The sequence below is a fragment of the Colias eurytheme genome, chromosome 20 (assembly GCF_061535395.1).
Source record: "Colias eurytheme isolate Ceu_HAF_F1 chromosome 20, ilColEury1 Martin Lab GWU primary, whole genome shotgun sequence".
Classification (NCBI taxonomy): Eukaryota; Metazoa; Arthropoda; class Insecta; order Lepidoptera; family Pieridae; genus Colias; species Colias eurytheme.
In genome coordinates this window covers 6,966,303-6,990,973 of record NC_142999.1, presented here as the reverse complement: position 1 = coordinate 6,990,973, position 24,671 = coordinate 6,966,303, and the positions used below count along the sequence as shown (strand labels likewise).

General features: G+C 31.2%; 1 protein-coding gene across 2 annotated transcripts in view; it reads right to left on the bottom strand.

The window, feature by feature from the left end:
* trh (PAS domain-containing protein trachealess) overlaps positions 1 to 23,578 on the bottom strand; it is a 157,315-nt gene extending 133,737 nt beyond the window's left edge. For both annotated transcript variants that reach the window (XM_090113548.1, XM_090113549.1), the window contains exons 1-2: positions 23,399 to 23,578; positions 925 to 957 (exon numbers count right to left, since the gene is read on the bottom strand). In XM_090113548.1, coding sequence (XP_089969674.1) covers positions 925 to 957; positions 23,399 to 23,547 — 182 coding nt within the window. In that variant the 5' untranslated portion in view covers positions 23,548 to 23,578. The remainder of the gene's footprint in view (positions 1 to 924; positions 958 to 23,398) is intronic.
* Positions 23,579 to 24,671: the final 1,093 nt, after the last annotated feature.

Sequence of the window (24,671 nt, the reverse complement as noted above, 5' to 3'; positions counted from 1 at the left end):
AGAGACTGATGAACTTTTCTAATGATAAGATTCAATTGTTCAAGGTTTATGCTAATTTAGAGTAGGTATGGTTTAATATACTCAAAACTACTAGCACAAAGCTTGAACTATACGCTATAAATATAAATAATTTGGAAAATCCAAAAGTGCACGCCTCATAATTTTTTTTAATAAATATTTATTAATTATTATTTTTGTTTATTTAATAACAATTAAACCACATCGAATCAGACCCTGAAAAATGAAAGGGTTCTATTCCTGAGCATACTCAAGCGTAAGAGAAAAAAAAAGACTCGATTAGTAAAGTATTTCGGTCGCTATCGTGTTAACAAGAAAAAGGATCCGCACATACAGACACACGGACGTCCAAGACAGAACTTTTTTAAACTGTTTTTAACTAGTTTAAATAACAAAAATGACATCAAAAATATCATGAACGTTAAAAATAGTGTTTTTTCTTAATATGTGTGTGTATGTATTATCTTACAAGTGCAATGTATGATACATAAAGACATTTTAAGTTTGAAAAATCAGATGTTTTGCGCGAAGTGACAGTAGTACCCACCTCAACGCTTCGCTTATGAGGCGTGCAAAACAAATAATACTACATCTCATGATCAATTTAATAGGATCGTGTTACCTTGGTTGGATAAATATTTGCATTCAGTGATTATAATCATTCGTCTGTTTGTTTGTTTTATAATAATCGTTTTTACTATATTATGCCTTTTTAATTATTACGTTCTATTTCGTTCTAACTATATTATATTCGGTTTTAACTTGAGAAAATTGAAAAACCATTTCCTATCTTTTCCATATAAAGCTTCTGTAGAATTCATTATTCATCGGTATCTATATCTACTTCTTATTAATAATAATGAATTATTAAGTTTATTAACATTAGTGAAGAAATATTTAGCTCACCTTTCCGACCAGCAAAGCGCCTCATCTCGATACCTGCAAATCATAATGAAATTAAAAACTTTACTAATTTTCGTACATTATTAAAATCATATTGAAATGCATGAAAAACGTTTATAAGGTACACATTATAATTCACATATTCGCGAATTACCTATTTTAGTGGGTGCCCGAAGAAGAAGGTACCCGAAGAAGTTTGTGATAAGCTTTGACTTATTTTGACTCTACCTAAGTTCGGACTCTGGACCTTCTTGATTATTATTTTACACGTACAGGCTTCCTGATATATATATATATTGGACAGATCTATCTTACTATGCATCTTCCATGTCTACCTCTACTAAATAATATTAATACTCTACCAATTACAAAATCTACTAGTGCTTTCTTTTTCTTTCCACTCCAGGTGTGAATCTCACACGTTGCTAAAGCACAAAAACTAAAATAGATTCTATAAAGCTGACGATATTAAATATTTATGTTATGTCACATCATCACATGTTCTATTGAAATGTAATTCAATGATATCTGTGAAGATTCTATCTTGCTTTCATCATAGAGTAAGTTTTAAAAATGCTTAGAAGACAAGGCTGGGCCAGTTCACAACACTGACGAATATTTTCATACGTATGATTTTAATCGAGAAACTAAACAGATTATCTTGCTATTAACTATCTTTTAATTCTTAATCAGTACCTATATCATCTAATAATGTATTTAAAAAATACATCTGTCTGGAAGAACTTAAACTAAAATATAACCTTCAACTAGTGTTCCAGACAATTTTTTTTCAAATATGTATTTATTATTTATCACCGGTTGCATAGATCTTATATATATAAAAGATAAACCTTATTAGATTTGTATCTGTTCTTAACTCAGTTTTATAAAAGTACACAATTTTAAGTGAACAGTAAAAACACACGAACAAAAGAATTCACACATCATTTTATGTTCCAAATATATCAGTCTCATGATAAAAAACTGGGTCAAATAAGGTATGTATAATGAATTTATTATTAATTAAAACACTTGTAATATCACACTGTTTCTTGTTTCGTTTTAAACGCATGAAATTTATGAAACCTTATTTAAGGGACAGTCTTGTCATTAAAATTCTGTACGTTATGAATTTCGTATTAGTTAACAAAATGAAAGTAGTAAAAATAATTTGTATTAACATTGGTTGGAAGTAGGTATTGGTTTGGTAGTAGGTATATTACTCGTAGAAGCATAATATAATGCCATAACCGGCTTTCGATTCAATTATTAAATTCTGTAATTAAATTTTGTATGTATTCTGTACTAGTTGTGCCCCGGGGTGTCACCCGCATTGCTCCGTTCCTGTTGGTCTTAGCGTGATGGTAAATAGCCTATATCCTTCCTTGATAAATGGGCTATCTAACACTGAAATAATTTTTCAAATCGGACCAGTAGTTCCTGAGATTAGCGCGTTCAAACAAACAAACTTTTCAGCTTTATAATATTATTATATTAGTATCGATATACATAGTATAGAGTGAGATTTTAGATCTTTTAGTGTAATTTTTAGCTTGCCATACAAAACTTGTATCAAGTTTAAAAATAATGTCCTAATTTTCTTCTTTTCAATTTAAATAAATAGTATATTTTCCCATAGAATTAAAATATACTTACATAATAAGTAATAACGCGTCTTTAGTCTATCTAGACTATCTGAGTGTACGACCTCCCGGGCGATTAATGAATTATTCACAAGCGACGGATAAACGCCGTACATTATTAATATATGATAGCTGCACTGTACATCGAGAAAGGGATCATTTTCTCACTATTTTCTCGGCTGTTTAAACTGTCATATTAATGTGATGATGCGTCTGTGCCGAGCACACGTGTCAGTGAAACTTCTTTAGCAAGATTCAAAGCTACCAAAATTGTCGGCTTACTCCATGACGTGATGGTATTGCCATGACGCGACCTTGAAATTTTACCCCCGCGCCTAAAGAAGTTTCATTTCAATAATAATTGTTTTACAAAGAGGTTATAATTCTGACCTAAATTAACAACATTATTAAAAAATAATGTATTATAGTTGTAATGTTGCAGTCTATCAACTTGTAGCGGTATGTTTATTATTCGTAGCATGATTATTCATCATTATTCATCATCTATTTTCCTCATCTTTTCTGGGTTGCCTGGTAGAGATCGCTGCCAGCGATAAGGCCGCCTACTGTACATTGCTATATTATATTTTGAAGTTTGTAAAATGTATTCTATAAGGTGTACAATAAAGTATTTTTCATTCATTCATTCATTCATTCATTCATTCATTCATTCATGATCGTGATCTGCGTTGGGCATATCACCAAATCGATTTAGACTAGACTTTCAGTTAGGTAGTAATGTCTATGGCAATAGTACTTTTTGCTCACGATTAAGAGCACTAGTTCAAAGAGTCTTATTCATATAAAGTCCTATTTCATACCAACTAATAGGGATATTTAAAAGTAAGTTTTAAGATGTAATAATAACTAACAAACCCATACATCCAAGAGGTTAACGCTTTAGTTTACATTTCAATAGCTTCTCTGAACATGTCTGCTGCATTGTTGCTTCTAATGTCCTTTTATATTGTTGCTCTCTGTTTTCTCTTATTAACATACCATTTGGTTGGACATTTGAATTTATACTAATATTATTAAGCTGAAGAGTTTGTTTGTTTGAACACGTTAATCTAAGGAACTACTGGTCCGATTTGAAAAATTCTTTCAGTGTTAGTTAGCCCATTTATGAAGGCTATCATCACGCTAAGACCAACAGGAGCGGAGCACTGCGAGTGAAACCGCACAGTACAGCTAGTATGTTATAAAAACGTTGAAAAATAATTAAAATCTTATTTTTCAATAATATGAAAAGCGTGGTTAAGAATGGCATTTGGATTATTTAATTACATTATAGCCTCTACATTCGTTATTAGATCTCTTGATAAATATAAAAAAAAATCTCTTAAAGCCTGAACAGATTCGATAATAGGTAACGCAAAATTAGTCTCAGTTATAGAAGAGATAGATAAAGCGTAGATAGGTACAATTAATTTAAAACTAAATTTAATCAACCTAACTATTTTGTCCCGTCAAAGTTTGATGGAAATGTGAAATTTCTCTTTTAAAATGTGATAGTCCGGGATACATCGCCCATTTTTGCAAGTGATTACTATCAAGCTAATTTTTCGTGAGTAGCTTTATTTTGATGAGATGCCCAATAATTTCATGTACGAAACTCTCGATTGTGGTAGCTTACAGAGGTAACAAGGATAAAAATTTTTGATTTGACGGTTCTCAAATATTTATTACGCAATTTGTAGGACAATATGTCTGTTGAATTATATAAGTATTAAATAAGTGAAAATAAAAAAATCAGCTGGTTAGTAATCATTTATGATGACTTCGTTATCGATACACATTGGAAAGGGGGACTCTTTGATCAAACCATAGATTTTGTAGGACAAATATTTTTTCGAATAATTTAGATAATTATCTTGAGATTGAACAAGAAAAAACATTCAGTTAGTAATTAATATTTGAGAACCATCAAATCAAAATATTTTATCCTTGTTTCCTCTGGTAGCTACCACAATCGAGAGTTTTGTACATGAAATTATTGGGCATCTCATCAAAATAAAGCTACTCACGAAAAATTAGCTTGATAGTAATCACTTGCAAAAATGGGCGATGTATCCCGGACTATGAATGAAAACGATATTAAATTGTATGCCTTCAATTAGACACCACATGATAGACAATTACGTACAACGTACCCTTCAAATAACCTATAAATTTAAACATATAGCATATTGTGAACCACAATAAGGGTGTGTATTATTGTAATTTTATGCGTGATTCGCACATAAGGTACGCCAAGTGCTTCAAATTACCGAATTTACATTCACGATGTACACTGTTGTCGTTGAGGACATTACGTTGTTCCTGTTTTTATACTTTTTAACTGTATTGGATAGGTACAAATTCATTTGTAAGCGTATGATGTGAAACTAGCTCGTGCCCGTGACTTCGTTCGCATGGACTTGTGTCTTGTGTGGTGGTAGACCGTAAGAATTTTTTATAAAATACGCTTGTAGAAAATGTAAATAATTAGTAGATACCTATAGCCGAGCTCTTAGAGTTTCACATATTATGTTCTGTGATTTTTATAAGTCAACTGAAAATGCTCACCACTATGAACAACTTTTCTTTAGACGTCATTCATTAGGTACTATAAATATTACACTCTCACTGGGTTTATCGAATTCAATAGAAAATGTACATAAAAATATTTAAAAGGTAAACTTGCTAAACATAAAAAAACACATAAAACAAAGCACTTAAATTTCCTCGTCAAATATTGCAGATCTTTGAATTTAGAATAAATTTTAATTTCATCAAAAAAAAAAAACAAACGCAAGAAGAAGAAAAGTTCAGTTCCGTGTTCGAATTTTAAAATGAATAGCAACATTAGCATGTCAACATAACGTTCAAAAACGTTAAGCGAATGATATAAAATGCAAAACGACGTGTCGCGAGTGCTGACAATTGCAGGCGAAGTTTCTAAACTGAATTCCATTATGTTTTATGACGTTCGATTTTCAGACGGTCTTTATAAAATTGTTAGAGAAAAGTTTGATGAATCGGTATTTTTATTACAGTTTCCCGTTTAAACTATATATTGGCTTTAATGATAGATGAGTTTTAATTACTCTAATTAGAATACTTATTCTTACTTGTTCCTCTAAAATAAAATAATTAATATTTATTTTTTGCCCAAAATAAATAAATAAATAACAATGGGAAATATTAAATACCTAAGTTAATAAAGTGACCTCCCAAAAGACATTAAATATTATGATCTAATTTTTAATTTGATTCAAATATAGTCATTATTTCTGAACATATGACAGTCTTGCTATATTTAAAAAAATATCTTGTTATATAAAGTTCTTTTAATAAAAAAGCGGCAAATACTTTACGATCACTTCACCGATCAAGAAGATTATTGTTCCACATATTTCATATCGCAAATTTACACCCTATAAGGTGTTTTATTAAATTTCGGGGTATTTGCGTGTTCCATATTGAGCAAGGATGTTTTGCTTTTATACTTTTTAACCTAAATCCGAAATTTGAGGGAAATATTACGGAAAAATAGCTGAATATGTTAGGTTGGTACCATGGACGTATAAAAAAAGACGGACGGTATATCGCCTAAATATTGAGTGAAGCCTAGTAATGGCGGCGAAACATCCATGCGTGTGTGCCATGTTGCCATGGCAACAGCTGTGTTGATGACAATGGCGGCTGTATTTTTTTCTATAAATTTTGCCGTAATAATTTTGTCATTAAAACATACCTAAAAGAAATAACTTGCTTCCCTGTGGAATGTAATCCCTTGTGTTTTGTTATTTAAAATTGTACTGTTGCGACACCATTTAACCACGCAAGACGGCATTTTAAATATTTTTTGTGAAACAGTGACGCAGTTAATCAGTCGGTAGTTCACGACGTAATGGCGGCCGACTAGCTTACTATGGTGAGAGTGTGTGCGTGTTTATTGTCTTTACGCGATCGCTAGCTTACTATGGTGGCTTCACGTTGTTTGTTCGTAATACGGCGTCCGTCTTTTTTTATACGTCCATGGTTGGTACCTTATGAATTCAAGCTTGGAACAGAAATTGTTTGTACAAATCTTTAAAAATACCAGGATCTAATTGCAATCAAGTATTTACAATAATACCAAACTTTTCTTCATAATAGCATATCATAATATCATTGTTGGGAATTTTGATTAGGTACAAAATATTTTTTAATATAGTTTGGACTCTCTATTAAAGAAATATATTTATTGATATCAATAAGTACTTATTTTGGAATTGGAATTGTCTTGATATCTCTCTTCGTAACAATCATTTCATAAATTCCATTTTTAAAAACCTTACACTATCTTATGAGAGTAAATGAACCGATTATGCTAATAAAAATGCACTTTTTCTTTCTAGAGTAGATAGATTACCTCTATTATTCTACTGCTATATAAAATACATGTTTGTATCTACGAACCGTATCGTCTATCGATCACTTTCCTCATAAACCTATTGAATATACACGTAAGAACGCGATTTACCGGCAAAATACTTCACGTTTGTTTTTTATAAGACCAGTTTCTAAGCATAGACTAAAGATATTTTATATTGTAGACGCGCTACTGTCTACTACAACATATATTCACATATTTTTAGTTCAAATTGCTATTATACTGCTTGTGTTTTACTATACTTGTTGTGTATAATGTTCATTGTTGCTTTAATGTGGCTTTGTTATTTAAAATTTTGATCTTTAAACTCTCTCTTCTTGCGATTTATCCTACTTAAATCGCTCATTCGAGCTGAGACGATATCACTTACAATTTTATCGATTTCTTTATTTTAACTTAAAATATTAGTTGTACATTGTTAAATAATGAACATTCTACATTATTATAAAATAACTATCCATTTCTATTATTTGACTATTTTAGGGATTATAGAATGTAGATAAATTTTTCTTTTTAATATGCAACACATTAATTTAACAACATAAAAAATAACATTCATCCACCTGCCACATCTACAAAGCTCTAGTCTTTGACGCATAGAACAATGTGTAGGTACTCTGTGTACATTGTCTGTTTGTTCCCCGTCACCGTAATCGTTTCCAAATTCACGCGAAATTCACATCTTAAGTGTTACTTTGTCTAATTTAGGTGATATTTGAGTCGTTATACAGTTTAATAGCTCAGCGGTACTTTAAAGTGTATAAGTGTAATATGAGTGCGAATTTTATATGTTTGTCTAGATCAGCTTTGAAATTATTACACCTGTATAAAAGTATGTTTAACAATTGGAAAGATTTATAATGTAGACCGATAATGGTGTTATTACAGAATTAAACAATTTATTATAATTACTTGATTATAATGGTATTTAAAAAATCTTAAGTTGCCGATTTCAATATCGCTATAAAATTCAGACATTAGAATAATCTACGACTTTAACATTTAGTTGTATAGTATTCAAAAGCTTTATAAATGAGAAACTTTTAAAGACTAGAAAAAAAAATGGATCACGAGGATTGATTCGATTTATTTTGTCCAAAGACGCGGGTTCAAATGCCGCCTCGTGATCGAATTTTCAATTCTTTAATAGAATAGAATAGAATAGAATAGAAACACATTTATTCCCAAAAAATGATACAGTACATTAAATTACAGACAACACTAATAATGTCTTATCTATGATTTTTTTCTCAATACCTCGCGAACACAACCGCGAACTTATGCTAGTACATTATAACTCAACAAACATAACTTCCTACACGTTTAAACACTAACAAAACCAAACACTAGATCCTGGCGAGCGAAAATAATACCAGTTAGCGCTCGTTAATAAAACAAATAACTGAGTGTTGCCAGTTGAGTGGTCGGTGTTGCCGTATATGATTACAGAGGAAAGCAATTAGCAAATTATCTGTGGAGATAGCGATACCCGACACCTTGTTAGCTAACTAGCGGATAGCTATTTTTAACCTACGCACCCGAAAACGGAGTTTAATCGTAGAGCTTTTTGTTGTGTAGAAATTTTCAGATTTGTATGCTGGTGGCTTTTTACAGTAGTAACTTCCTAAATAACCGATTATAGAATACTAGTAAAGATAACTATTTTTTTAATAGTAAGTAACAAAATATCGGCCAAGCTTTTTATGTATAACTTAATCAAGTCAAGATAAAACTATACTAAGAATGAGTTAATTATAAAATAGTGTGAAAATCATGTACCTCATTTAATACTTAAATTAACTCATCCCAATATCATGAACTCACACGAATCACCAAAACGAGCTTTTGTTATTATCCGAGCATTAGGCAACATTATCGTTCGAACGTGCGATTCGATCGCCATTACATACCTACAATCAATAATTTAGAATCGACGACCGCCGCTCACACCAACCACTTATTAGTGGAGAAAAAACAATCACTACGAGCCGGGTTATTATCCCGGCCGCGAGTGACGGTGTTAGTGTGGACATGGTGCGTTAGTATTTCATGTATTCATTAAACTAAAATATTTTACTTATGATTTATTATTTTTTTGCGAAGATGAGGGGAATAACCAGGGTTATTATACACAGACATTTACAAATTTAAACATATAAAGCTGCTTTTTAAGTTGAGTCAGTGAGTGTCTATTGGAATTTCTATTAGAAGCATAAACATCATAATAACACAGTATTACAATATATATAAATATAATATTAAATTAATATCTATCACAGTACACATGAAAAAAAAATATTTTAACATAGGTAATATTATGTTAAAATATTTTTTCCAACCAGCCTCAATTAATCATTCAATTATTTGCCACATAAATATTCACCGAATTAATATGTTAATTGTCTCATTTCCAGACTATTGCAATAGCACTTAGTTAATAACTTCACACGTTTTTTATAAAGAAAACACATGTATCGTTGGAATACCTTGCACCAAATTGCTTTACATATAAAAACTGTGAATAAAATTGACACATTAGCATAGAATAATAGCACCTGAGATGTGTATCATTCACTCCGGCCATATCTTCATGAAAACTAGCTATATTCGACATGTTTATGTAACATTAATTCAACAATTTTGCGAAAAACATCTGTCTTGATTATACAGCTCTCAAACTTGGCTATCAGTTTCAATCCAAAAACGCTTTATATAGAAGATCCAGGTTGAAGAGCTGTTGAATGTGTAATTTTAGAACAATCATTTAAATAAGAATCTCATATAGATTTACTACTATATTGAACTAGTTTTTCTCCCGCGGCATCACTCGCCTGATTAAAGGAAATTCCCATGGTTTCACGGCGATAAAAAGCCTATGTCACTGTATAGCCACCTAACTATCTCCAGACATAAAAAGTGTGTTATTTAATTTCCCTTTCAACATGTTAGAAACAATTTTGCATTTATAATTTAAGTAAGGATAAACTTTATTACACTAATGCAATTGCCTAACACATAAAAACATGTTTCTAAAACATAGTGCGTTCAACACAATTTTTATTATTACACTTAACTAACATAATAGTAAAATGGACCATGCTGTCTTTTAATTCTCTTTATTAAAAAAATATTGTATCAAGTCACGTCCACACTAATCTCCACCTAGTTTCCGCTTGAAGTGTAAAATCATAGTCGAAGATATAATTCTCATAATTCACGGCACAAATAACCTTTCACACCTCGCGCCCAACAATGTGCGCGATTGTACATTTACATCTCATTGAAATTTGTACACGATTGTACGTTTTCATGTCTTTCGAATTTGCGTTGGACTGTACCTGATTATTATATTTGAATGTGGAATTCTTGGTCAGCTATGGTTTGTATAATAGCAAGCTTTATTCTTTAAATAAAGCTCACGGAATTAAATTGGTAGAAGTAAGGTAAATTAAAGGCCGGGATTCTTAAGTAAAATTTACGTATTTATCGTGTGGTTAATGAGCAGTTAATTCAAAGAAGTTCAATGTCGACTGGTGTCATCATGCCCATTTTCAGTTACCTACTTGCTCACGAAGCTTTGAAGTGTACTGTTTAAATACCACTACGTACCTAATAGAAAATATTTTACACTTAGGTAGGGTCAGAAACTACAATTTTCATTTTATCACACATAAAAAGCTTGAGAATTTTCCTTTGAGATATTTTGTTATAAATTTAATGAATGCTCAATAAGTAGGTACAAAAAGAACATGCTCCAGGTTATGAATGAACATACCTACGCCCTGATAGAATATGTAAACCATGTCCGGTTTTGCATATTGCTATTATACTGATGTAGAACCAAAATTGCGGAAACTTCTTTCATCTTATGTTTATGTAGAGAACAAATAAGCATCAATGAACAATTACTCTATCATTGTACATTTTTTATAATAATGCACAAAAGTGTGATTCACTATGCAACCACATTGTCTTGTGAAGCCAATACATAATCTAAATTCTAAAGAATATCAAAGTATTTTGTATCTACTCACCTTTTTATTATATTTTCGCATTCCGGACCAAACTAGATTTCTATTTAAACCTTAGAATTGGTTTAATCGTGAGAATAAATGACTGGACATCTAACGGTGACTGTAATGTTATGACGCGGACACTTCTCAGTATTTTTCGGTTTTTAGAAAGGTCACGCAGTTGTTAATTGCTATATAACATGGCTATATGCTCGTTATACTTTTATATAGTTCTTGACACTGTTTCTTAACACTAGTTGACTGGACATCTACACTAATCTCCACTCCGTATATTTTAAGTACTTATTTTTTATTTAAAAATTGATTCAATTTAAAATAACGTACCTAATGCTGACAACTTAATTACTTAATAAATATTTATTTTGAGAATTATACTGAAAAAATATGGAGGAATCGAAGATAAGTTCCATTTTCTAGGTTAGATTATGTTCATTATAGACTACTGTAATAGGTACTCACCCGTTAAACTTTTGCACACTACAAAGTATACTAAATCATAAATGAAATAAATTAGGTTATAAATAAAGAGAAATACTTCATATTCCATTCAAGCAGGAACTATTAACCTACTATCTAGTGCCAAATCAGCAATAACTATTAATATTCATGAATGTGAATTAAGTTATTAAAACTATTCCCTTACAATGAAGTAATCATTCACTATAATATTATGTATGAATTAACAGGTGGGCTATAACTCCCCCTATGTCACGCCCTTTTATTTATGTTATTAGATAGTTTAACTTTACGAGGTTCTGCTAGTAAAGTTATAATTCATTAGTCTCTTTATAAGTCAAGTTTGTGTTTGGTAGAGTGGTAAAACTGTGAACGTTGTTACTAAGAGCCAAGAGGTCCTAAATACGATCCTTGCTGAAGTTTGAAGTAAATTGGTCATTGTGCTTATTTCCATATCGATTACATAGTGAATATTATATTCTGAGTTAAATTTCTATAGCTAATAAATTTTAATTAATAACAACAACTATCTTAATCTTTTAAGTTTGTCGTCAATTTATCAAATAATTCCAATGGCATAACTTGTCTGGTTTTAATTGTCTATTATTATGATAAAAGCTTTGCTTATTTTCAAACTCGATTGCGTTCCATATAGCGTATGTAGTAGGTACCACAAAGTAGAGACCTAGTCCTTTCAGTAATTGTTTTTACTCTGTACCATAATCGATATTCGATTGTTTACATCGAACAACCAAAATATCGATGTCAATTCGACAGGTGTGCCGATAATCGATTCTGCCCCCATAACACCATAAATACGACGGTATTTTTAGATGCGATACCATAATGCGCACCGGGGCCATAGTCGTAAAATAATATTCCATAATACATTATAATAGTCGCCATCCTGGGTAATGTTCGTAAGTATTGGAATTACAGGGCGGCGTTCTGGGCGACCATTTTGTGTGCAGTACAAGTCATACGCGACTACGTTTTTGCGAGCGTGTTTTGTTGTTTCTCTTTATTAAAAAAAATCGTCAGTTAATAGAATTGCAGTCATAAACTTAATTAAAAGATTCGGTCTTTCATTATTCTCAAACGTTATCAAGTATAATTAATACGTGGTATTTAAGTAACTATACGACAAATAATATAATAGCACATCATGAGCACATCTATTATTTTAAAAATCGAATTTATGGATGCGTCATTTTTTAATACACACATACACGTTACACGTTATTAACTCGTACCTACGCGATACGTTAAACTATGTAGGTAGGTTCATTATTAAATAACAATAAATCACATAAACAACAATTTACAGCAACTTTAATCTCCTAGTACTAAATCGCTATCGCACATGCATTTGTGCTACATGCATGTTTCGAATCTCATCGCTGCATTTGATTGGCTGCGGGTGGCAAAATTGTCCAATGATTTCGATTCATTTCGATGACAGATAAATTTTGAATTTAGAATGCGATGCGATCATTTTTCAATCGGAATAAAATCGATTCGTTCGTCAGCCAGCATCTTATTTTTTTCATAATAATATGTTCGGATAGCAATTTATATCTGAGATGTGTCATCGGAACATTCTCATATTTTATACATCAATCAGTCACAAAATGGAAATGTGGTGGATAACTTTCGATGTCTTGTATTATACCTATACATAATAATTAGAAAAAATAAATGGTTTTTATTCAGAATCTACAATAATTTAAAAAACAAATCATTTTCGCATTTTATTGTTATTATAAACACTGATAAACAACATCGTTACACATGAAAAAAATATCAATTAATAAACACACGGATATAAGAATCCGAATAACACATCAAACAATATAAAAAAACGGAAGCCAACAAATACATCAGTACGATACCTAAATGGATTTTTAATATAAATTTTGATTCGGCTTATCTTGAACAAATCGACGAAACCGGCACTTAGCGGGTTTCTAAAAGACCTAATTACCATCACAATCTGAGCGCATAAAGTTAAGATTGGAGTAATTAAATATAGCCTACCCCTTGTTAGTTTATCCGAGGCGATAACGAACAAGATAATAAATAAGGCGAAATCAGATACATACGGAATTTGTTTGATTAAATATTTATTTTGTAGTCATTTTTACGTTAGTGTGAGTTGTAGCACGAGACTTGTTTTAAATTTTGTAATAAAAGTGAAAGGGTTTTTAAGTGAAATAATTTGAATTTAATCTATTATGTTTTTAGATTAAAACATTAAACTCTTAATTAGGTATATTTTAATTTAATCTTATAAAAAACGATGTGTGGATGACGTCTATTTTTTATTTGAAATAAGATAGTAGTTATGGCATACAAAATTATCTTCTTCACCCGTAAATAAAAAATAAAAATATCACAAAATTATTACAACAGACATACAGTAAAAATAGTAAAACAAATGGCGTATAATTTAATTCAATTACAAAGCAATAAAATGACATGTCAAAAACAAGAAGTAACTGAACGCATCAGTTACAGATTAAAACAAATAAAGAACGCAGCTAGCCACGACATTCGCAGCGTGAATCCGAACGTAACATATCCTCTCATTTTCGAGCGGCAGGCGCGCCATAACTCAAATGTTTTGACACATAACCTCCAAATGGGCATTACCTTTGAATTGATTTAATTTGTGAAATTTATTTAATTAAACTAATTAAGTGTTTGGTCAATAATTTAAAGTCTTGAGACGAATTAATATAACTTTATATTCGGTGATGCAAGAGGCGAGATTGCAGATTGTTGTGTCTAATCCAAGGGTAAGATTTCAAAAATAGATCGATCCTTCAAGTAAGTAATGAGGTAAGAAATATTATGTTCATTTATTTATAAGTTTCTAAGTTTCTTATACTTAACTACATACTTTAAAGCTATGCGCCATACCTATCTCTGTTAATTAAATGATGATTATCAGTCTTAATTAGTAATTACTATCTAATTATACATCCACAAAGACTAAAGACATAATGTGTGAAAAGATAAGATTTAAAAAGATAAATACATACTTTACTTAAATTTATAAAATTAGGTACTTAGCTTCGTTAATACTTAATAGCCAGCAAAATACCTAATTATTTACCTTACCATCTTAGTTCGTAAAACAGAAATTCAATTAGTCAATACATACCGAGATATTGTTACAGCCAAGAGATACGTAATGCTTTATGTTACTCTGATAATTTAAACGGTCCACTTGCTATCTATATTAAAGGTGTTGCCGTGAAAATACCAATAATTTAGTCGTAAATAAGATAATGTACTACTGAATGTCACGACCTTTTAACTTTGTTTTTATTTGGTTAATAGCACCCAACCGCGGTAAATGTTGTTTTTCGGGAAGATAGTTTTATATAAAGTGGAAGTAAGTACGAGAAATTATTCAATTGGAATATTGATAAGACGCTGTAATCAACACTATTTGATATAAGCTTTTTTACCTAAATAAGTAAATAACCAAATCATTTCAAATAGGCTTTGCATGAAAGAGCAACAGACACGGTATACCTACCACCAAACGAACCTTGAATTTGCAATGTACCTAACATTCAATAAATTATTGCATAAATAATTGGTAAATTTTTAATCTGTGCCAATCAAAACATATCACTATAAAAATATTATAATGAACCACAAAGCTCAATGCAATCTGTATTGCAATTGGAAACGAAACCTCAACAAATCATAGAACACTTTTAAACACAAAATCCCGAGCCAGATAGAGTTATTTATCTTAATATTGTCTCTGGCAGCTACAATGTTGCCAGTTTTTCAATAAGTCACTCGTATTTAAGGCTAGCCCACATTATACATAGTACCAACACCCCCCATGGTCAGACGATTTGTCTTCACACCCCACAGGCTCGGCACAGATGATAAAATTATTTATTCAATAAAACAAATAGTGTATAAAGTGTGACTTTTCTCGGTGTTGCCGTGTAAAGAGTAATGGCGGATATAAATAAAATGTGAAGTCAGTGCAGGCTCGTTTTATTTGAAGCGTTTTTATTTCTAGATAACGTATGTGCGTTAAAATTTCGAATATTGTGTCGTATTAATTAAAATTTGATATTTTAAACATACTAGAGATTACATTAAGCTATTAATATAAAACTCGTATTATTCACAATATTGTATAGAACTATACAAATACAGTAAGTAGGTACACGCTTCCCATATTAAACTAAAATATAAGTTTTTCTAAATAAGGTTCAACTCAATTAGAATTAGATTACAATTTTGCCATATATAATTTTGTATGTGTGTATTTAAGTTAAAAACATCCAAAACATTGTTCGCCAAAACGCTTCCGGGTCGGCCATTACTTCCACGTTTTCCCAACTCGCTTGCAAAATGTCCGCCAATAATCAAAACGGCTAATAAACGCGGCAGACGGAACACTGAGCGACTTTTAATTCTCACACCCCATTTGACTTGATGTTACAATGTGCACTTACCGAATGCAGACTAAAAATGGTGTAGAGTAGATATTAATACGTATAAAAATATTTATAGTGCAACCATTTCATGTAAGACACATAAGTATATAAAGATGTATTTTATATATTTATTGAAAGAGACAATTTATTCTTATAACATACATAATAACATAATATAAGCATAATATTCTTTTTTGATATGACGAAGTTTCTGTTTATTTCCAATAAAGTAAATAAATCACAATTTTTTGCACACACACAATAAGCGAATTTAATAGTCTGATATGCTGAAATTGTTGTAAAGGACTGCGCAGAATTTCAAAATAACATTGAATCACTGGACAAAACATATGACGCAAATGTGATTCAGCGGAAAATATATAAAAAGATATAGTAACCGACATGTATAAAAACTAATAAAAACAGAATTAGTGATCATTCATGAAATCGTTAAACAAAAAAAATCGAATAGCAATACAGCTCCATTCATCCCCTGTTCCTAATGTTTTCGTAATTCTATCCCAAGTCCAGCGCCCCTTCAATTGCCCTACACCCGTTAACATTTCTTTTCGCACTTTTTATTTTGCCCCTTTCAAGGAATGTCGGCGATTACTGAGTCCCGTGAACTAATTATGAAAAGAAAATTTATTCTAAGGGGGACGGCTTGACAATTTTTCAATTTGTAAATACTAGCTTTTATCTGAGAAACTCTTCATTTGCGAATTAAGATGCAGCATAAATTATTGTGTCTGCTATTTGATGTAAATTATATTAAATTTATTGTCTTGATATACCTAATTTTTTCTACATTAAAGCGGTCCTTAACTATAGCAACAATAAATATTCAGAAAGTGTAGGATTATTAAGTATTAAGTTATTCAACAAGAAAATTGTTGGCCACATTCCGGTCACAGCTTTTAGTTTATGAACAGCAAAAACAATGGATCTATATTCTATTCTATTGCAATATGTTTCTGTATCTTTCTTTTTTTTATAATCTTGAACTAACAATAAGAATTGAAAATTCATACCGCCACACGCAAACCAAATAGAAAAAGCAGGTTTTAATCAAATTACCTTCAAACAAATATTATATCACATTTTCAAGAAGTACTATGGGAAAAGCTAAGCAAATAATGTTTGGTTTGCCTAATTACGTGGTTCAATGGTTATACAAACAAGTTGTGGACGGTAGAAGACGCGTCATTACTTACCGTTGCTTGATTGAATTTCTCAGTGGGATTCATATACTGCTGGATTAAGGTTTACAGATTATTGTAGATTATAATAGGATAAAATAGTATTTAATAGCGGGAAGTATTCTTGGTTTTTTCTCGTATCTGTCATGCTAGGATAGTTCGGTGTTCAAAATAAGACCCATTCTATAGAATTTTGACGTTATACTAATACGTGGACAGAGGCAGCTTCACCTTTTTGTCAGTAAGATTTCTTAGATATCCTAAACGTCCATTTTTGATGTTCAATTAACGGCGTAAACTCTGGAAATAAGAGGTCATACGGCCCCAGTTTATCCCTCTATTTTAATAAGAGAAGTTCTCGAAAAAATCATTATGAGAAGCTGAGCCATTAATATTGCTCAATTATAGTCCAAAAACCTGCGACGAAATAGTCTTACAGATCTCATCCAACTCGGTATTTAAATACAATACCCATTTATCACGATTCGCCAATCGTAACAGCAATCTGTGCAGAATACGTGAAATGTCCCTAAATCGCTGCACAACTATCGATGTAGTTGAATAGGGCGATTAGTTATTATCTCCATCTTGTTTCTCACCATTGAGCTGGCAATCCGGGAGCAGACAGCGGGCTTCTGATTAATTTCTATGGGGCAATTAAAATGTTGCATTCAGTATACAATTTGTCCCTATTTATGTTGTGGTCTAGTTCATTTACGATACATCTTTGATCTGTTGTAAAAGAATTTGGATCTTTAATGTTATGTTGTCAGTTACATTGATTTCAATAAACAAAAATCAACAGAGATTGTTAATTGTTTGTATAACATATTTTACATTACATTTTAACTTTTATTTATATTTGAAGTATCGTCTCATTAATTATGTTATTAGCTTAAGAAAACAATGATGAATCGACGTTAATGGTAATAAAACTTAACTGCGATATTAGGGATCTTTGTATTATAATTAACGGCATACTAACTGTCGATTACAAATGATACCAAATCGTTTGACCACAAGCGGCTTCGCTAATACAATTATTTCAATTAACTAAAATGCTAAAACGGGAAGAGCTTCGCTTACAAAAACGGTATAACATATAGAAAAGTTCACATAACTTACCCATAAAAACTATCCTTATAATTTTTTACACATAAAAACTGTCACCTGCCGATATGGTCTTATTTTATTAGTGTGCCTTTTTGCTGCTGCAAAAAGGTATAAATTATCAAAACATATGGTAGTACTATTTTTATTACTGAGTAACGCAAATTGTTCTCCTAGTATGGCAAAAAAAGCCCAGTGCTTCAGTAAATTGCAGTCACAATAGAGTGATAACTCCGTCAAGATCGGTTCCCGACACGGAGACGATACGATGGATAAATTTGCGGCTGTATTTACTTTATACGATATTTTTTGTTGATCCAAACATAAATTCCTTCTGTACGCTTGTAAAATGTGTAAAAAATGCAGCCTTGTGGAGTACCTTTTTAGTTCTGTATTTATTAGCAATTTCTCGAAGTACAAGTAAAAAATGGCTTAGAAGTGATTTGAGTTGCGAGTAATGAGTTCAATATCTATTATAAAGATGACCTTTATGTATGCAATTCGTAGAAGGCACTAGCAACATTGTTAATTATTGTCTATTATTTTAGATATTCCAGATTAAAAATGGTCGTCATCTACAGGAAGTAATGAAAGCTTTCACTTTTTTCTAATTGAAAGTTATGTACCTATGTACGGTTCAGTTCTTTTAAACTAATGAGTATTTATCTGGTTTAAATTTTAGTTATTTATTTGTTATTGAATTTATTAATGGGTTTAAAAAGGGGAACGCTTTTCTGTCGACAGAAGAAACAACCACTAGTTTGTTGTTTAATAGTAAATTTGAGTTCATATATTTGTTATTTTGTTTTGTAAGTGCAATTGGTAGCTCCATAGATTGCCAATTAATTACCTACTATTCTAATAGCTAAGTCTAACAGCTAAAATTGAACACATTTTTTATTTATTTAATTTTTGTATATTATAAGTTGTCTAGACATTTTGTTTTGTTTACTTCACTATTAGTTTCAATTTGCAAACTGATTGTTCATTTGCAAATATGTAGAATACAGAAAAAAGTGTTGTTCATTATTTACAAAAATTCGTTGACGGTATTTATTCATGAGATACGGCCAATTAATATTCAGATATTTAAGCTATTTACAAACAGCTTAAAATACTCTCGTACTATCCAAATACACGTATGAATGAATTATTTATTTTTGTTTTATTTTTAACATTCTTTTGGTCCTAATAAATACTTCACACTATTTAATGTACCTAAACTAACATTATTAAACTTACATGCAGTTTACTAAACCAAAAATTTCTGTCTTTAGGTATATGTTAGTACCTAACATATTTTTTTATCTCCTATAAATATCTCCTTAGAAAACACTTAAAATTAATTAACAGTTTTGCACTCTCTACCTCTATCTTCACTTATAAATATACGCATAAATTGCTAACCTTTGTCGAGTATTTTAGCCATGAAATTCCTCAGCAAATATTAGACTTTTAAAGTATTTTCTTCCGATATCCCGTGTCTGCAACCGCTTCATTATGTTTTGGTGTTGATTAGCGAATGGATGCATTAATATTTAATGAACCACGTCAATGCGACTCTATCTTAATTTCGAATAAATATATTTATTTCTACGTTAGTTTATTATATGGTTATAGAATCTGTTAAATTGCAATCATGCTTTGTAAGATATGCTTGCAACTTTCATAGCCTTTTTCACATTTCTAGGTGTGTTTTGTTTAACTTATCTGCCAGTTAAAATTGCATATAATGCACGAAAATATAACCTTTATATTGTCATAAATAACTTTTTGCATTATTAATCAATATTTTGACTTTTACATTTTATATAGGTAGATACAGAATTACATTATAGTCTCAAATGGTGAGATGGATTACCTACATCTTAAATCTGAGGGCTTGTGTTGTGCAATTTGCATTTAGTTTTGCATTTACTCACGTCCTTTAGCAAGCTAAGTGCAAACTATGTATAACTAAATTTATTTAATACATCTCTCTATCTGTATTAAAATCGTTTGCTGAAGAAATTTACTCCACAATAAAGTAATTTTATTAACACAAAAAAGGTAAATAACACCCACTAATAAATACTAATTAAAAAAAACATAAACAACGCTCTCCACGAGCTATTTCCTCTTGTATTTTTTCGTACTTTCACATATTTTTTTATTTCCCGCAGTAATAAAGCGGAACTAAAATAAACCATACCAGAAAACACTTCACAACAAAAAGCCGATTTACGCCAACCTTCAAAACGACAATAACCGTTAATAACCGTTAATACATAAAAACGTAATTAAATAATCCACTATATTTATTTTCTCCGCAACAATGTGGGTAATTAATAAATTTTTATGTAGATCCCAGTACATAAAACGGATAAGGTACGCTAAAGAGTGGTTGCTATCATAAATCCAAAGTTCAAAAAACAATACTATTCACAATTGGCTTTTAATTCCCTTAACGTGGCTCGTAAAGTAAGCCACAATTAGTCAGTTAAAGAGTCGCTTTATTTATAGAAAAAAGCACATCAACATTTTCTTGCGGACTGAACCGATGAGATTTTACTGATAAAATTGTTTGTCTTTAAAAATAGATCTTTTCACATTCTATAGGAAGTCAATACAAACGAATAAATTTGGCATAGATGTAACTATATTTTTAACCGACTTCAAAAAAAAGGAGGAGGTTATTAGAACTCACCTTTAAAGTTGCAGCTTCAGGAATTCAATACAGTGTTATAGATAAACAAAATTTGTTTTCATATATTGGGTTGACTTAGTATTTGGTTTTTCGATTTGAAAATTACATTTTAAATTATTACTCACATTGTATTTAATCATAAAAAGGCCTTCAAGTTTTAAGATGGTATCAGATTTCAGTATCGTAAGTAACTCTGGAATTTTCTTTTTTCACAAGGTACTATTTATACTTGGATGAATCTTATAATCATCATCAGGCTATTAAAGTTCCCACCATAGTGATGCAGGCATAAGGAGTTAACATATCAAGTTCAATGATACTTATGTATCAATAATTACAGACCACAGGGTCTTTAAATGAAGATCAGAGGCCGATAGGTAGCATAGTTCTGATTACTGTCTAGCAACGAAACAGTGGTGATCAGGTGATATCTAATAAATCTATACTAATATTATATGTAATGCTGAAGAGTTTGTTTGTTTGGACGCACTAATCTCAGGAACTACAGGTCCGATTTGAAAAATTCTTTCGTTGTTTGGTAGCCCATTTATCGAGGAAGGCTATTAATAGGCTATGTTTCATTACGCTAAGACCAACATTAGCCACGCGGCTGAAACCGCGAAGCGCAGCTAGTGTGTAAATAAAATGCCGTAATATTTGCTATAATGCTGTCAATATAATCTACTATGTGTCACAATTTTGTTACAGAAAACAAAACCAAATGTATAACACAATTCCTAGCTATCAACAAACACCAAATTTCCGAACCTAAAACACCACAACTCATATAACACATGAATCTCAAACTTTCTATTAAAGGGCTGAGGTTAGCAGTTAGCTGATTGTGTACAGGACAAAATGGAGTGCAAAAACCCGGCCCTTCCGATATGGTTCGTTATTAGGCCTGCATGCCGTCCTGCGGAGTTTTTGCACCACGCTCGCATGGCATAATGCACGGACAAGCTACAAGCGTGGTTCTCGATTATTGATTTTTACTCATTTTCCTTACTTAAATATGTTCATTATAGCTATATAAGTAGATTTATGTTTGTCACGATACTTTTTATCTAATCATTCCTGTAATTGTCTTTGGTGCACTCGTAAATCTTTCTAGAGTCGCATCAAAGATGTTTTTGTTCTTTCTGAGCAAGTGTTTACGCGAGTTGCAAGGGCTATGATATAGTTATAATTATATCCATCCCAAGTTTATAATAAAATAATGAGTTTATCAAAAAGTACTATTAATTATTACACTGTTAATCTTTAACTTTCTTAATCTTATACCTATATGTGAGAAGGTATTCTATCTAGAGTATCGGAAATAAAAATGTAATAAGCAATTTAATTATTGTCTTATATAAATGTGTGATAAGTCATTTGATAGAATTGTGTTACCTGCTGAATCTAACTATAGGTACAGTATAGACAGAGAAAGGTATGGATTTTTATTTTATGAAAAAAGAACATTATTATATTGATGGGTAGAGCGGTATATGCAAAGCTCTAAAGTTATTTCTTTCTCTCGAACTAAAATGCAACCAAAACTAAATCTATATAGTATATGTTCGATCTGATGACATACGAATGCCAATACAAAACCATACTTAAGAAAGAAAGAGCATATTGATCTACATGTAAAAACGAACAAAAGTTTGAAAATAAGTATGAATCAGATAATAATCGGCGCCAAATTTATCCCAACGCATTCGATTTCCCATAAGCTCAAGATTTAAAAATCCGGAAACCTATATTTTATAACCATTCAGCTTAAAAAAGAATCATTGATTTGCCATTCGTATGTCATCAGATCGAACCGATACTATAATCTGTGGAACCCGAAATTATGGCGGGAAACGTGTCATTTGCGCGGGATGACCACAGATAACCTAATTATATATTGCTATGTCCGGTTTCCGAATCGATTCGATTTCGATTGACTTTGTATCGGTGCAGCAAATATTAGATTCTAAATAAATTTTGAAATCTAGGTAGGTACGGGAATATTGTAAATTGTGATTATGACTTAATTTGTTTAAAGTCTTGTTTTCGTTAAGTTTTAGTAGTGATGTGTTTACTAAAATATTTTCTTTTTTAACAACGAGGTATTATTGTAATTTGTAAGTATTTTCTACTGATCGCTATTACATTGTATGATGTGGTTATTAGATAGATAATAATATAATAATGTTGAGGAGAGATTATAATTGATAACCACCTGCATGCATGTAAATTTCAACTTTCCAAATTACAACAAATTTTCAACAATAAACATATGATTACTGACGAAAGTTAAACTTTTTAAGTTGGAAAATATACTTACAACATTGTCTATGCAATAATATGTGGTGTAATCTCCAATTTTGTTACATTAAAATTTCAAATAAAAATACTGAAACTATTAATATTTTCATCTGTCTCCACCTTAATAAAATCTACTTCAATAAAAATACTTACCGATAGTACGGAAAAGCCTGGGGCACATGCAGATCCATCGGCATGGACGCATGTGCATGCGGCGGGTACTCATGCTGCATCATGCCATGCATGCCATGCCCGAGCATGGCGGCCCACGGCGATGACGCGAAACCGCCAGGGTGTTCCATTTTGTAATTTGTTTTTAAATCACATCTGTTTTTTTAATGTTTTATCACTTTCACATACATTTTTGGTTTTCGGTACTGATTGTGTTACATTTTACGTGCACAGAATTATTAGATACCTACCTAATAATAAATTGTTATGGCTTCACTCTAACTTATTTCTGTAAAGCATAATTTTTTTTAGCAGGCGTAAGTTCGCTTCAAAATTAGAATCTATCATAAGAGTTCATAATAGATTGTCATAAGAGATTATAAATAGACTATGAAAAAAAGCATAATTCTTATTGGAATCAATATAGGGAGTATTGAATATTATTAAAAATATCTTCTTGAAATTTTCATATTTTCATTTCTAAATTTCTAAATAGCGAATTGTGTATTAATTTTTATTTTTAAAAGTCATTTCCTCAATTTACATATTTTGCAATTGTTAATGCAAGTATTGATGTTTCAGAAAAACAAGTCGATTCTTTAACTAAAATTAAATACAGTCTCGTGGTGTACAAGTTTAAAAATTCTTAAAAGGTGTAAACTGAGATGCACACTTTAAACCACATACAAGTGTAAATAAGGCGAAGGTTAGAACATTTGATATATTTACAGAGCGTCCACGCAATCGATTGTTTTACCTATCGGCACCTATTAGTGAAGATATTGTTGACACACAGCTTAAGAGTTTATTGCGCTAATGTTGTGTTAACCTCAAGAAATTACGGGTTTTTCGTGTTTGTAAAGCAATAACAGCTGTTTGAGAACGCTTTAATGCGCGAGAGTTTGCGTTACTCACATTTTTAAGTCTTTTACTACTTAAACTGTTTTCATCTCAAACATTTTTCATCTTTACTTACAAGAACGTCGGTTATAAAAACGGAACTATGCAGTAAAAAGTAACAGCAAAATTCTGTCGAAAAAAATTTAAGCACACATTTTCATTCACATTGCCATAGCATGAATGTAATCACAAACACTATATTCGTAAAAAAAAACACCAAAAAACCACCTTCCAGTCAAAGCGCACCACAGTCAGCCGATTAAAAAAAAACAAATCCGCGCGAATCAAACGTCACCTGCCAAAGTTTTCCCGCGCGCGCACCGATACCTTCCGAAACGCACGCGCGTGCATTATT